The 14,688-nt window shown below is 45.9% G+C and overlaps 2 protein-coding genes across 21 annotated transcripts in view; both read left to right on the top strand.

Annotated features, from left to right (window-relative positions):
* Positions 1–1,948, top strand: part of CLIP1 (CAP-Gly domain containing linker protein 1) — an 81,446-nt gene extending 79,498 nt beyond the window's left edge. For all 14 annotated transcript variants that reach the window (XM_037375495.1, XM_037375494.1, XM_037375493.1 and 11 more), the window contains 2 exons: positions 527–651; positions 1,343–1,948. In XM_037375495.1, coding sequence (XP_037231392.1) covers positions 527–651; positions 1,343–1,565 — 348 coding nt within the window. In that variant the 3' untranslated portion in view covers positions 1,566–1,948. The remainder of the gene's footprint in view (positions 1–526; positions 652–1,342) is intronic.
* Positions 1,949–2,480: 532 nt separating this feature from the next.
* Positions 2,481–12,608, top strand: VPS33A (VPS33A core subunit of CORVET and HOPS complexes). 7 transcript variants are annotated; one of them, XM_037375483.1, is made up of 13 exons: positions 2,481–2,604; positions 2,682–2,747; positions 2,820–2,947; positions 3,426–3,615; positions 4,448–4,564; positions 5,223–5,397; positions 6,090–6,283; positions 8,062–8,188; positions 8,372–8,439; positions 9,082–9,219; positions 9,604–9,741; positions 9,909–10,077; positions 10,640–12,608. In XM_037375483.1, exons 1-13 carry the CDS (start codon positions 2,503–2,505, stop codon positions 10,831–10,833), a joined length of 1,806 nt encoding a protein of 601 aa, XP_037231380.1. In that variant the 5' UTR covers positions 2,481–2,502; the 3' UTR covers positions 10,834–12,608. The 7 variants fall into 7 exon arrangements, 3 of the variants coding, with proteins under 3 accessions (XP_037231380.1, XP_037231382.1, XP_037231381.1); XM_037375484.1 differs by lacking the exon at positions 2,481–2,604 and having other exon boundaries at positions 2,684–2,747; positions 2,903–2,947; XR_005102300.1 differs by lacking the exons at positions 8,372–8,439; positions 9,082–9,219; positions 9,604–9,741; positions 9,909–10,077; positions 10,640–12,608 and adding an exon at positions 7,443–7,555 and having other exon boundaries at positions 8,062–8,148.
* The last annotated feature ends 2,080 nt before the right edge of the window (positions 12,609–14,688 follow it).

Raw genomic sequence — 14,688 nt, 5'->3', positions numbered from 1 at the left:
AAGCATTACTTGATTACATTCAGCAGTGCTGCTGCAGTGCTGGCTTGCTGATCTCTGTGGTTCTCTAGCTTTCAGAGATGCCGATGGGTGTGCTGTGCTGTTCCAGTGCCCACTATCCACTTTGGGATAGCTCTGAGAGTATCCACCAGAGCGGCAGGCTCAGGGGAACAGAGACGCTGTTCTGATCAGAACTACACAGCTGGATTTATGTTCAAAACATAACATTAGAAAAAGAACTTCATCGGTGGTGGGTTGGGACCCACTGATGTCTGTCAGACATGCTGGCTGGGCAGAAGGACGTAGCTCCCTGGGCAGAAATCCTGCTGGGTGTCTCAGGGGTCCTTTGGGAAGCTCCTGTCCCTTGTTCTATCAGTGTCCACAGGTGCTCTCTGTAATACAGCGACGCAGTGGTAAGAATTAATGCAGATCTGCGCATGTCAGTTTGAGGGTTATTCCTTTGTCGCTTGCTGTCTCTGAAGTGCAGTCCCAACCTGCTGACAACCGTCCTTGTTCTTGACTGTCACAGATCGACTTCCTGAATTCAGTGATAGTAGATCTGCAAAGGAGAAACGAAGAACTGAACTTGAAAATACAAAGAATGTGTGAAGCAGCCCTCAATGGCAATGAAGAGGAGATAAATAACTATGACAGGTATAAATCCTAAAGGAAGCCTCGGTTTGTGTTTTGGTGGTAGCAGTCAGTTGTTAGCTGCACAGTGCAACAGCCTGATTCCAGCTGTCAGGAAGGACAAACAGAACTTTCTCTTGAACTTAATGAGTGAACCAGCCTTGGGTTTAGGTCCGTGACTATGGTGTATCTGGTGGTGCAAAATGATTCTCTGTAGCTCGATCACAAGTGCTGAAGTATCGTAACATACAGGTGGTCAGTCTTGGTCAAGTCTGGCTCCTCCCAACCGAAGGAGAAGAGTCTGTGCTCCCAAGAGGCAGGTAGCTGCACTGGGATGGGGAGATCCAGTCCAGAGAAATAGAACTAAAACCAATTTGATACATTGTGACTTCATATCTCTCCTTTCAAGGGAAAAGAGAAACTAGTTTACATGTGGGGGTTTTTTTGACTGGTGTCTGCATTTGTGCAAATATTTACACAAACAAAGCAGTTTGGTAAATATTATAATGTAAGGGATTGTGGGGGTCCTGCAAAGTAGTCAAGATGTCAGAAAAACCTGAGAAGGGCTTTTATAATTATTTTTTGCTGTTGACCACTGTGGTGTTTCCTTGGTCTCAGTAATTACGAGACAACTTACAGTGCGGGGCAGGGAGGCAGGCCTTTCTCCTCTATGAAGAAGTGCCCTGCTTGACTTGTGCTGGTGCTGTTCTTGCAGTGAGGAAGAAAGCTTGTCAAAGAAGAAGCCTCGTCTCTTCTGTGACATCTGCGGCTGCTTTGATCTTCACGACACTGAAGACTGTCCGACCCAGGCACAGATGCTGGAGGAGCCACCCCACTCAGCTTACCATGGCAGCAGGAGAGAGGAACGCCCCTATTGCGATACCTGCGAGATGTTTGGGCACTGGACGGCCGACTGCAATGATGATGAGACCTTCTAATGCCACACGTGGCCAGGAGGACACTGTGTGCCCCGATTGGACAATTTATACCACCAGCATTTGTCTGTGCTGAATGTCAGGAAAAGGGACAACATTTCTTGGCCCCCTTGCTCCCATTCCCCTTGCCCATCCACTCCAGAATCAGTAAATTGATAAATATTTTGCTCCTCCACTAATAAATACCCTATCTCCTTTTAATAAACTGAAGTGAAATATAAATACATGATTTAACAAATGACTTTATGCTGTTTCTTCCCAGGTTCTGGGTTTGTCCCTACTCTTTAACAAGAAATGCCCCCATGCTGTTGTGTCTGTCGATGGAAAAAACATGTATAGGAATGAAGCAATATAGCTATATTAAAGCTTATTTAAATACCTTAAAATTATGCTGTTAATTTTCATATTTGCACTAAACCATTTTAAGGCTGAATTTGTACATTTAGATTTTTAAGCTTTTTTTTGACACTGGACTGGGTTGAAAAATATTTCATCCTTTATTTTAATTTCCTCGTTTGGTTGCGATTGATTTTGTTCAGCAAACATGAGCTCTGGGTTGTGGTTTGATGTCGGTGTGAAACGTGAACTCACAGGCAGGTAAGAAGGGGAGCTGCTGCGGGGGGTGGGGGCGGGGTAGAAACCCGGGTGTTGTGCATAAAACTGTTTGTGGGACATCCCGGTTTTTTTTTCATTCTTTCCGCTTCTATATAGTGTGTGTGTATATATGCATATATATATTAAAGTTCTATTTTGGAAAAAAAAAGAAAAGGTGTGTGTTCTTCCATGCGCTTGGGTCCCGTTGGGAATGTTGCCCTGTGGCTGCAGGGTAAGGAGATGGATTAACGGGGTGGGGGGGCGCTCAGGCCGCCAGGGGGCGCTGTGGCAGGGGGCGGGGTGGGCGGGGTCACGTGGCGGGGGTCACGTGAGACGGCGGGTGGTGATGGCGGCGCATCTCAGCTCGGGGCGCGTTAACCTGACGGCACTGCGCGAAGCGGGGCGCAGGGAGCTGCGCGAGTTCCTCGATAAGTGCGCGGGCTCCAAGGTGAGCGGCGGGGGCGAGGGGGGGCCCGGGGGGGCGGCGGCGGGGCTCGGGCCTGACCCTTCTGCCCCTTCCCGCAGGCTATCGTGTGGGACGAGTCGCTGACCGGGCCCTTCGGGTTGATCGCGCAGTACTCGCTGCTGAAGGTGGGCGCGGCGGGGGGCGCTGGGGAAGGGGGGGGCCGTCGTGTCCGGGCGCTGAGCGCCGTGTCCACCTAGGAACATGAGGTGGAGAAGATGTTCACGCTCAAGCCGGGCCGCCTGCCGCAGGCAGATGTCAAGAACATCATCTTCTTCGTCAGGCCCAAGCTGGAGCTGATGGACATCATCACGGACAACGTGCTCAGGTGTGCTCTGCCCCGGGGGTCTCCGTCCCCTGGGCCCCCACCGCAGAGAGGGGACAGGTCTGGCCTGGAAGTGCCACGTGGTTTGTCAGCACCGGTGGGCTGCAGTCAGGGTGGGAGATGCCTTGGGAAGGGGGGGGGGTCACTTGAGGGCACACGCCTGTGTTCCTTCTAATTAGGTGGCACGAGTCATGCTTTGAGCAGCCCTCCTGTATGGAACTGCAGGGAAAACCTTCCTGCAGAACCGCAGGGAAACCGAGTCGCCTCGCCCTGGTGTCACAGCACCTGTCCTGTGGCTGTGAACACCCTGTGGCTGTGAAATTGGCTGGGCAAAACCCATTCTGAAATACAAAGTTGGTAATAACAACCAAGTGCAGCATTCCCATTTCATTGGAATTCAGTGCTCCCAGCCCACTGCCTGCACTGGTCACCCATGCAGCCCAGTTACCCTTTGCTGTGCTCCTGCCTGTGACTCTTCCAGGGAGGACAGAGGCCGTTCTCCCCAGAGGGACTTCCACATCCTCTTCGTGCCGCGCCGCAGCCTGCTGTGCGAGCAGTGGTTGAAGGAGCAGGGTGTGCTGGGGTCCTTCATCCACCGAGAGCAGTACAGCCTGGACTTGATACCCTTCGACGGAGACCTGCTCTCCATGGAGTCTGAGAGTGCGTTCAAGGTAAGCACTCGGCTCCTCTTCGAGGAGAAACACTCGGTGTTTTTGTTGTCAGCTGCTGGTGTTTGGAACAGAGGCTCTTGGAGGGTTTGTGGGTGCCCTGCGCAGCAGGGAAAGGCCCTGCAGAGCCGACGTGGCTTGATCCCAAGTGCTGAACTGAGCCTGAACTTCTCTGGCTGTTTTCTGACTAAATGCTGAAGGAAAACTGCACCAAGCTGCACCCCAGCTCCTCCAGCTCTAACTGCTGCTGTTATCTTCACAGATCGAGTATTCGTGAGGCTTAAAATATTTAGTCATTACAAAGAGCCAGCGCAGTTTGTTGCCGACACACAGCCAAAGAGCCGTGTACAATGGTTAATCCTGCACGCTAAGCTGTACTGAGTATTAACAGCTGGCACATACCAGCAGTGTATCCCCTTCTCAGAGTGCTGTGTCTGGGGACAGAAAGGTTTGAGAGCTGCTTTGGCCGTCTCTGCCTTATTAAATGTAGCCCAGAGGACGCATCAGGGCTTGCAGCTGCTTGTCGCAGCTACGATGAGGTGTTGTGTGCTCAGATTAGCCTAATTAGAGGGAGAGGCTTTCTACAGTCACTTTCTGGCTCTCTCACTTCTCCCCATCAAACTGGGAGTAGTGTGTGGAGTTAAAAAATATTAGTGGCTGGTCCGATCAAATGCTTTAATACAGCAGCAGCACAGATAAGGTGTGTATTTGCCAACAGCCGTAGTTGTTTCCCCAGCATATGTCTCCTCTGAACTGGTCACATGGACCACATTCTGCTGCGGAAGCAGCTGTGCCAAATCGACACCTCCCATTGGGAATCCTTCTTGGTTTTTAGGAATGTTACCTGGAGAGTGACCAGACGAGTCTGTACCATGCGGCAAAGGGGCTGATGACGCTGCAGGCTCTCTACGGAACCATCCCACAGATTTTTGGGAAGGGCGAGTGTGCCCGGGTGAGGCGAATGCTGTTGCTGAAAAAATGCATCTTGTTCTTTGTAACTGCCTTAAGGAGTGTTTGGTTAAATGCGCCTGTGGGTTTTTTGAATCCAGTCATGGACCCTTCTTGTCATACTAGAATTTCAGGGTCATGGCCATCAGGTCTTTGTCATCTCTGGCCAAAAGAATGAGCTTTGCTGTTCCATGAGGCTTCCTGTCAGGAGGATTTGTCTGATTTCATGTGCTTTTTGCTTATAGGTACACAGCCTTCGTGTTTTCAGCAGTTGTTCTTTCTGTGGAGTTTTAACACTTAGCTGCTCTGTTGGTAGCAGAAGGGCTGAATCAATTGGGAAATGCATAAACTACTGTTCATGCCTTAGATTTTTCATGTCTCCCTATAACTCACCCTTTTCTCTCTGATTAACCTACAGTTTAATTGGTACCTTTTGTAATGAGGGAGCAGTTTGAGATGAACCCAGTGCTTTGGGCACAGTCACTGCCTTGCTAAACTGCAGAGAGCAGCAGAAAAGGACTTTTTCTTTGCCTCATTCTGCTGCCATCTGTCAGCCCATTTGTACCTCTTGCCATTCTCTTCCTTCACACATTATGCAGCCCATACTTGCAGGTGCACGTACTTGTAGGCACCATAACCAGACCAATGTGATTTATTTTCAGCACGTGGCTAACATGATGATCAGGATGAAGCGTGAGTTCCCTGGAAGCCAGAACTCGATATTTCCCGTCTTTGATACGCTCTTGTTGCTGGACCGCAATGTTGATCTGCTGACGCCATTAGCTACGCAGCTGACGTATGAAGGGCTGATAGATGAAATCTATGGAATTCAGAACAGTGAGTACTGCTGGGTAAGGGGGAGCTCTCTGGCATGCTGGAGCAGGTTGCAGTGTGTCAGGTGGGTTTTTGCTTCACTAAATGACTGATGTGGGAGCCGGTCACCTGAACTTAGTGCAGGGATGGTCCAGTCCCAAGACCAGCTCTGGCTCTCTTTTTGCCTAGAATAGGGAGCGGAGTACAGTGCATGCTTTTTGAATGGGTGTAGTTTGGATGTCAGCCGGGTGCAGACACAGTGACACAGAACATACGGTGTGGGAGTAGAACTGTTAGTGTGTGCTTTCACCCTCCAGCCTGGCTGGCTCGTGTGCCGCGCCGAGGGGATGGGAACAGTTTGTGAAAGGCTATTCAGAGTTTTCTCCTGCTCTTCAGCAGGTAGTAAGGAAAACTCCAGAGAGGCATTTATGGATTTTAATCCTTCCTGCTGTACTGAAGACTGGCCGGAATCCTGTCTCCAAACCTCTTTGAAAGCAGGGTGGCTAACACTGGGGTTCTGATCACGTATGTTTGTATAGGTCCCTGGGTGAGTACGAGGAGACTCTCCTTAACTAACACATACTGAGTTGTCTGGGCATTTGTATTTGCTTTGCTGCTCAGAATTGTTTCCAGCTCAAGGGACACGTTTCCACAGCCTGCTTAACTTCTGGTGGTGAAGTTCCAGTACTTATAAGGACTATTTCTCTGCATTTCAGCTTATGTGAAACTCCCTCCTGAGAAGTTTGCCCCAAAGAAGCAGGGCGAGGGTGGGAAGGATCTCCCCACAGAACCCAAGAAGCTCCAGCTGAACTCTGCTGAAGAGCTGTATGCTGAAATCCGAGACAAGAACTTCAATGCTGTGGGGTCAGTGCTGAGCAAGAAAGCCAAGATCATCTCAGCAGCCTTTGAGGTGAGGCCCATATCCAACTGTGCATCCCTTGGGCATTCTTGCCATCAGTTAAGTCGCAGTCTGCATTCAGCCGGGCTGTTGTGACTGGCAGCTCGAGCTGTTGCCATGGAGTAATCCCCTAGACAGAAAAACCAGGTAGTCTTCAGAAGCCACTCCAGTCTGTTCCCCTGCTCTGGGATGAGATTAGCTCCACTTTCACTGTTCTGAGTAGGTGTTGGTCAAATCTCCTCTTAAGAATCCTGTAGTACTACAGATCCTCTCTTTGCTTCTCCCCACACCTCTGTTGCGGAGGTTTTCCTATCCGCACTGTTAAAAGCTTGGCTCGGAGCTAGCCTAACCACATTTCTGCTGTGTGAGCCTGTAGTTCCCATAATGGGAATAACTTTCTTCAGTCTGCAGAACAGTCAAGTGCTGTTTCCCTCTGCAAGAGGCCAAAGGTTAATTTTAGCTACTGATCAATTCCACTTTGTCGCTATTGTTACCTGTGAGCTAGGTTCCAGGGTCTTTTTCCCTTTGTATTCACTGAGGATGCAGAGAAAAGGCTGTAAGAACTGAAACTGCAAAGTGTATGTTCACAGAGTATAACTGGCGTAAAAAACAACAGGAAAGTGAAAAAGACAGTTGTCTTACAGGAGGTTTGAGCTGTAAATTCATGCTCATGTGTCACCTTAGACAAAGCTGGAGAGTGTTGCGGGGTATGTTTGTGGTTTTGTTTGAAAACATCCTGTTGATTCATAAAGAGAGATCCCATGTCTCTGCTTTCACACTTCATGGTGATTCTCAAGAGAACTCGTCACATTGATTGTATTTCCTTCGTTTTTTCTTTGCCTCTTCACTGGTGCCACATTTAAGAGGAGGTAGCAGTACCTTAACCAAAATACTGTGTGCTCAGCCTCATCTCCTAGTACATATCTATTACTGCAATATTAGTGCTGAAAGTGCTAAAGATGGATTATTCATACTGGTTGTTAAAGGAAAGAAAAAAAAAGGAAATCTAAGAAATTGTCAGAGATAATAGGTGATAATGAAACAGCAGCGGATTGGCAGCAGACGCCTTATTAAATTGCAGGTTTCATCATTAATTATCACTCTCCTGCCAGCACTTGCCCATTTAAATCCTTCACATGAGTCAAATTATTATTTTTATTCCAAGTTACAGCAAGAGGCAAGTAGCGCAAATGAAATACAGACCTCTGGACTGCTCTGAAAGCTGGAGTCCGCATTATGCTTCATCAGATCCTTGCTCAAAACCTGGGCCGTTGTTACAGCCAGGTACAGTGAATGGCAGCATTCTGCTTGCGAGGGACGCAGGCCCCACCAGCCCAGTTCCTCAGCACCTTTCACTACTGCTTTGAAGGGAAGCGTCCCCCGTCTCTGACTGCGTTTGCCTTGAGCTCTGTGTTTACTGGCAGCTGGCAAAGTAATTCATCTTTGCATGGAAAAGGTAATTTTGCTGGTAGGGAAACGGAGGAGCAGATCATGATGGCTGAAGTCAGACAAAGGTGGAGAAAAGCAATTGGCAATACTGGTACAATGGAAAAAACCCAGTCTAATGATCCTGTTCTATTACATCCTGCCTCTTCTAATGATCAAAGTGCTGTTGCAGGTAATGCTGTGACTTTAGCATAAGCATTTGAAGTCTTTTGCCTAAAAGGTTGCATATCTCTAATGGTATCTGCTGTTGCAGTGAGTACAGCAAAAAACTTTCTCACAACAAAATAATCAGGTTGGTGTTATTCATCTGAGCAGGACCTAACCTAAGCAACGGATTTCTTTAGGAAAGACACCACGCGAAAACCGTTGGAGAGATTAAGCAGTTTGTCTCACAGTTGCCACACATGCAGGCAGCAAGAAGTTCTCTAGCAAACCACACCTCCATTGCAGAGCTCATCAAAGATATCACCAGTGAGTACGTGTTCAATAGGCTGACTAATTTAAATACAGCAAGATGCAAGACAGCTGGATGGACATCATTCAGCTTGGCAAAAATTGGCTTTGCTCCATCCGGTGCATCTCTGCTGAAATGTTAAATGTAGAAAAATGTAGCTGTCAGTTGCTATTGTATTGATTTTCATTCTTTTCCCAAAGCATCTGAAGATTTCTTTGATAATTTAACAGTGGAACAAGAGTTCATGTCTGGAATAGACACAGACAAGGTAAGTAGATAATGACAATTAGTGACTCTCATGTCTTCAAAAAAAACTCCAGCATATTTCTCTGGGGTTTTTTCCATTTGTTTGTTTTTTTGAGAGAGAGAGAGGAAACATCTCATATAGGTGATGTCTGTCTCCTTCCAGTGTCAAGGCTGTGAATTCTCACAAGTCTCCTTGCACATCTGCAGTATTATTCCAGTGATGCTGAAATCACTGGATTGTAGTGATCACTGAATTCAGGTCACTGAATGTACTGGGAGGTGGTGGTGTACTGTGTGCTTTGCTGGGCTCCGGTTACCTCTCATTGTCCGTATACAGCTGGGATGTTTTGACTGGTACAGGGGCACTATGTGCTGGGAGGGATCAGTGAAAGATTGAACACCATTCATCAGAATTTTTTCAGTGCTTCAGACAAAGTTTAGGTACTGGCTGTGGAACCCACATGCTTTAGAAAAACGCTGGGTGGAACCAGTGCTGGATCACTGTCTTACAGGTGGTCTTGAGCTGCCTGGAGAGCAGCTGCACCCTCTTTCTTGCTGTGTTGGAGATACTAGGCAAAACTAGATCTTTCTTTCCAGGTCTTCTAGACATTTTAACAGGTCTTTAAATAACAGCTTATGTTGTTTTGTTGGGTTTTTTTAATAGGTTAACAATTACATTGAAGACTGCATAGCTCAAAAACATCCATTAATCAAGATCTTACGTCTCGTTTGCTTGCAATCTGTATGCAATAGTGGACTGAAGCAGAAGGTTCTGGACCATTACAAAAGAGAGATCCTCCAGGTGGGGCTGTAACTTTAGGATCAACAGATTTCTGAGAAAATTCACATTAAATCCTCAGCTCTACAACACTTGCATTCTAGACAGACATATCTTATACATGGGTAGTGTTGCCTTCCAGTATGTACAGTTGGAGCGCTGGGGCTTCTGCTTAGGCTGTTAGCAATGACTTAGGAGGTGCATATATATGATTTACAACATGTAGATACAGAGAGGTTTATATCAGTTCACTTTTACTATTGTGATTTAAACCCCAAATAGATCTTAACCAAAAAAGTTTTTTAAACTAGCATCTTTGCCTTTTTCTTTTTCTTTTTCTTTTTTTTTTTTTTAACACTGATCATGGATTATTGACATGGTATTAAAGGTGAATTCTTCCTATTGCAGACTTATGGCTATGAACATGTATTGACCTTAAACAACTTAGAAAAGGCTGGACTCCTGAAACCTCAGACAAGTGGTAGGAATAACTACCCAACGATCAGAAAAACCCTGCGCTTATGGATGGATGATGTTAACGAACAGGTAAACAGGGGCCTCAGCAGTGAACATTACATCTAACAATACAGAATTATGTGCAGCAGGAAAACCTTTTTGTTTTGGTTTGGTTGTTTTTTTAAAAATTTCTCTGGTGCTGTTTTGCAGCATGAAGTAGCACTCACCTGCTGATTACATTCTGCTCTCTCCTGCAGAACCCAAACGATATTTCCTATGTGTACAGTGGCTATGCTCCACTGAGCGTACGCCTGGCACAGCTACTGGCTCGGCCAGGGTGGCGGAGCATAGAGGAGGTGTTAAAGATGCTGCCAGGTCCCCATTTTGAAGAGAGACAGCAGTTACCTACTGGCCTTCAGAAAAAGCGTAAGTATTGCTTTGTTTTCCCATTCTTTAAAAGGAGATGCATCTCTGTTAGGCTGGAATGAGGCAAACTGAAACGAGGGCTGGAAGAGTCCAGCATCTTTCTTATCTTCCTGTCCTACTGCAGTAGGAGATCTACCTAACCCATTTTTACAGAGAGCTTTCTGGCCTCTTTAAAAACATCCAGTCACATATTCAGCCTTCCATTAATGGACAGTACCACGTGCACTGTGGAGTTGTACATTTGTTTAACTTTTCATCAGGGTACTAAAATAAACCCTAACCTTCCACTGTGATTTTATTAAGTAACACTTTAGAAAGAAGGTCAGCATCACGCTCCTAGCATTAAGCCTGGGAAGGCACAAGCACTTGCTGCAAAGAGACGCCACAGCTGGGAGTAGAGTCTGCATTTCTGGGCCCCAGTCTGGAATTCCACCCAGTAGGTTTCTCCTCTAATTCAGCTGCTATCTTTAGTTTAGTTTTAGGACATTTTGAGTTTGACTGACAGGGATGGGAGGTGTACAAATGAAACTAAAACAACCTGTAAACTTCTCTGAATGCACAGGTCAACACGGTGAGAACCGAGTCACTCTGGTGTTCTTCCTGGGAGGTGTAACGTATGCAGAAATTGCTGCACTGCGATTTCTGTCCCAGATGGAAGATGGAGGCACAGAATATGTCATTGCCACTACAAAACTCATCAATGGAACAAGCTGGATTAAATCCTTGATGGAAAAACTGGAGCCTGCCCCTTTCTAGGGTTTGTGGCGAGAGACAGTGAAAGTGAGAGGCCCTGTGCGATGTCTTCTGGCATGGCTGCTTGAACGTCAGCAAAATATGACAGTGAAAGAAGCTCTCCCAAGACCAGCTCATCATGCAATTACCCTCATCCCTCTCTGCACTTGTTCTGACTGTGGAATTTCCTAGTAGACAAGCAGTTCTGAAAGGCACTAAAAACGAAATACACAGTGGAAGAAAGAGAGATCCCTGCTCGTGGTCTGAAATGGCAAATGAGCGCTGTGGGAGTGGGGGTTTGCCCTGGTCCTTCTATTTGCAAATTGCTTCTTTTCTTTCTCTCAGTTTCATTTTAGTGGGAGATGTGATTACTTCTTTTCACCCTCCTCAGGTGCTGAGGAGGCAGGATGTTTTCTGTTCCTGATTTCATACCAGTGTTCCCAGTCTGTCTGTCTCTCTGGTGCCTGATACATTCCATCAATGCACTGGATCTGTTTCTGTCAGAGATCTGTACCCAGGGTTCAGTTTCCTGCTCATCTTTCTGGTGAAAACCAATGAATCTGTGCTTCCCCCAGCTCCAGCACATTCACATCAACAGACAGCAGCAAGGGCCAGGCCACAGTAGCTAAATTTTTTCACATCCTTGGCGTCTGATTGTACAACGGAAAGAGAATTGCTGTGAAGGGGAAGAAGTAACTTTTTTAGGTTTAGAAACTTTGTGGCTCTCAGGCATCTAGAATAATGCACTGGCAGGTGCTGTACTCCAACAAGCTCTCTGTTACAGTTAGTTACCTGTAGGCCACACAAGTCCGCTGTCCTGTGTGCTCTGGCCAAGGCATTCATTGGGTTTCCTGCAGCAACAGCTAAACCTTAAACTATCCACATGCATGTCAACAGCAGTGACTACTAATACAACCAAATGCATCCAGAGTGTGAGGGAGACAGTTGAACCTTTAAATTCAATCACTCTCTCAAGGGATTGGTGTGAGGTGGCTTGTTTGTCCTAGGTACACCCACCTGACTCTGGAAGGCTACTCCAGAGTATGAATTACATCAGTGTGTCAAGAGCTTGTGTTGGAAGACACACACAAACACTCCCCGCGTGAGACTCAGGCCAAAAATAGCTAGGTCAGTGACCTAGTAAACAGTGGGTTTGAAACAGACACTTTTTTCACCCCCCTGTTCAGTTTATAAATTGTACTTGCTGCCACAAGCTGTTGTAGAGCTCAGACTTAGAAAATGGAATTTTCCATGGTCTTTATAGCTGGGTCTTTGGTGTTGCTGAGCCAGTGTGTGCAAGAGGCAGCTTCTGGCTCCAAAAGACTCAGCCTTGCTAAGTGCCAAAGGCTGGGAAGGCAGACCAGGGCTCATGGCTTGTGCCTGTGCTGCTACACCTCAGCCCCTTGCCTGCTCACTGTCACTATACCCACATGCTTCAACAGCAACCACTGGGGACTCTGTTTCACACTGCATTTCACTCTTAAGAACAACTTAAAACCCACCCCACACCTTAAATCACTCTCTTTGCAAACATTTCTGATCTTAGTTATCCTGCATTATGCATAATATGTCCCAAAAAACCTTTCATTTTTCCAAGCAGTTATGACTGTGGGTTTCAGTCTCTTGGTTTTTTGCCAGGTTGAGTTCTGCCAAATCGGCCCCTTCACAGAGCCCCTCTGTCTGTTTAACTTCAGTTTACTTATTAGAATAAAGCAAAATTGTATTTGATCTTTGATTGAACGTGTTTGCTCACACTCTCTTTCTCTGGAATACAAAAATAAATAAAATAAACCCCTGCATTGTGGTAGCTGTATCCTTCTCCCCATGCCCCAGGATAACTGAATTACAAGTTGAAACTATTTTTCTAACATCTGGATGTTTTTTCTTTAGGCTTATGCACTAATTGCATTCTGTTCTGCCACTTAACATACTACATCAGAAATACTTACAGGATTTCCTGACTTCTAAAGAAAAGTACATTTTTAATGATTGGAGACCAGGTGGGTGGGCAACTTGTCTATTTGTCTTACAAAAACAAAACATGCTGCAGCTTTGACAGTGATGCAAGGAGCAAACGTGGATTGCCTTGCTCTGCATTATTTCCACAGTTCCACTGTGAAGTAGGCAATTTCACAGAATTTAAAAAGAAAATGGAAGTAGCACTGGATCAAAAATTAGATGTTACTGTGCAGAGAAAAATAAGAAATAATGTGATTCAGCACAATCCTTAGGGAGTGCCCTTGGCTTGGCCTTGAGGGTCTTTGTATTATTGCAATTTCCAGATACATTTTTTTTAATCTTAAAATTTGAACTAATCACAAGGAAGTTAATAGCACTGATCAGGCTAGTTTGTGAACTCAGGTTATGGCCTGTAAAAACTACACCACAAATGAATAAAGGAAACTATGCAAAGAATCAGTTCAACAGCTTGCTTACTCTTTCACTTGGACCAGCAAATTTCTGTGGGTTTTAGTTACACTAGAGGCAAAACTTATTTTGAAAATACTTTTTGCTGTATACTTAGGCAAACTCTGATTGATCAACAATGCAGTGTATTTTTTGGCAGACCGCAGCCTGCACCAGCAGCAAGCTAAAGCCATGTGGACCCTCAGCAAAGTCTCTTCCTGGAACTATCCAACACCAACAACAAAAAATAAAAGCCATCTTGACGTTGATCGATTCTCTGGAGGAGCAATTACTACTTAACGGGCTTCCTGAGCAGCTTGATTATGTTCTGCTTCTGTCTAAGGCCTTGCTGACCATGTGGGTAATAATTTGATAACAAGAGAGCCTAATTAAATTAAGGGGCCATTTTCTACATCATAATATCTTTGTAGGTAAGAGATTTGATTTGCAGTACATACTATTCCTCCTCTCTGCTGTCTGCATTTGTCTGATTTACAAGCAAAAAAAGAAAACATTGCCTAACCTCCACCCCAAAGGACTTTCACTTTTCATATAGCATTATCAGAAAGCAGTTTTGCTAAAAATAAACATATAGCTTACCTCTCTCCACCCCACCCCCTTGCTGCAGAAGGAGTTACAGTGCTCACTCACTAAAAGGTATGGATGACTTCTTGGATGTGCAAGGGTGTAGCTAGAGCAGTGAACTAGTGACAGTGCACCAACTAGACTATCTTCAGTGCTCACTCTCTTCTGATAAAAAAGAGCCCGCACAGTTCCATCCTGTAATGTGCCACCGATCTGGGACGATGCCCAGCTGTATGTGAGCACCCTCCTCCCCAAGTGGCCCACAGAAGCACAGGGTTCTCAGAGAATGAGCAAGAGGCACAAAAGCCTTCCAGATAACTGCAGAATAAGAAGTGTAAGATGGCACAACTCTTTGTTAGAGGAACCCCCCCCACATTTAAACAAATGCAGGTTTTGACCTGGTAACGTTAAGCCACGGTGCTTAAACTCATGAAATACTGTTGACAAAAGCGCTCTGGGAAAGGGGAGCTATTTGGCATGCTCTGTACTGCCGTGCAGCACAGAGCGCAAAGGCGCTATGTCATACAATAACTGGTCCTGACCACACCTAGTGCATTAGTCCTCATGTGGGCTGCAAACACAACCTCATTACTCCTGGCTCTCAGACGAGCAGATCAGAAGGGGATCAAACTACAGCACAAACCATTTAGGAGCCAGAAATTCAAGGGACAGCTGCAGAACAAAACTAGAGAGAAATAGGAACTTTACAAAGTAGAGCCCATCATCTACCTAGGTAAGCAGTTTATTTCTTTATTAACATCTTTTTAGATAACAAGAAATCATGTAAAGCCTATAAATAGAAAACTTCAATGCTTTGAACAACTGGGAAACCATGGCTCGTTTTAAAATGCAATAGTTTCTGTAACGTATACATGTGCCTAAGCTCAG

This window comes from Falco rusticolus, chromosome 1 (genome assembly GCF_015220075.1).
Source record: "Falco rusticolus isolate bFalRus1 chromosome 1, bFalRus1.pri, whole genome shotgun sequence".
NCBI lineage: Eukaryota > Metazoa > Chordata > Aves > Falconiformes > Falconidae > Falco > Falco rusticolus.
This window is presented reverse-complemented; position numbering and strand designations above follow the sequence as displayed.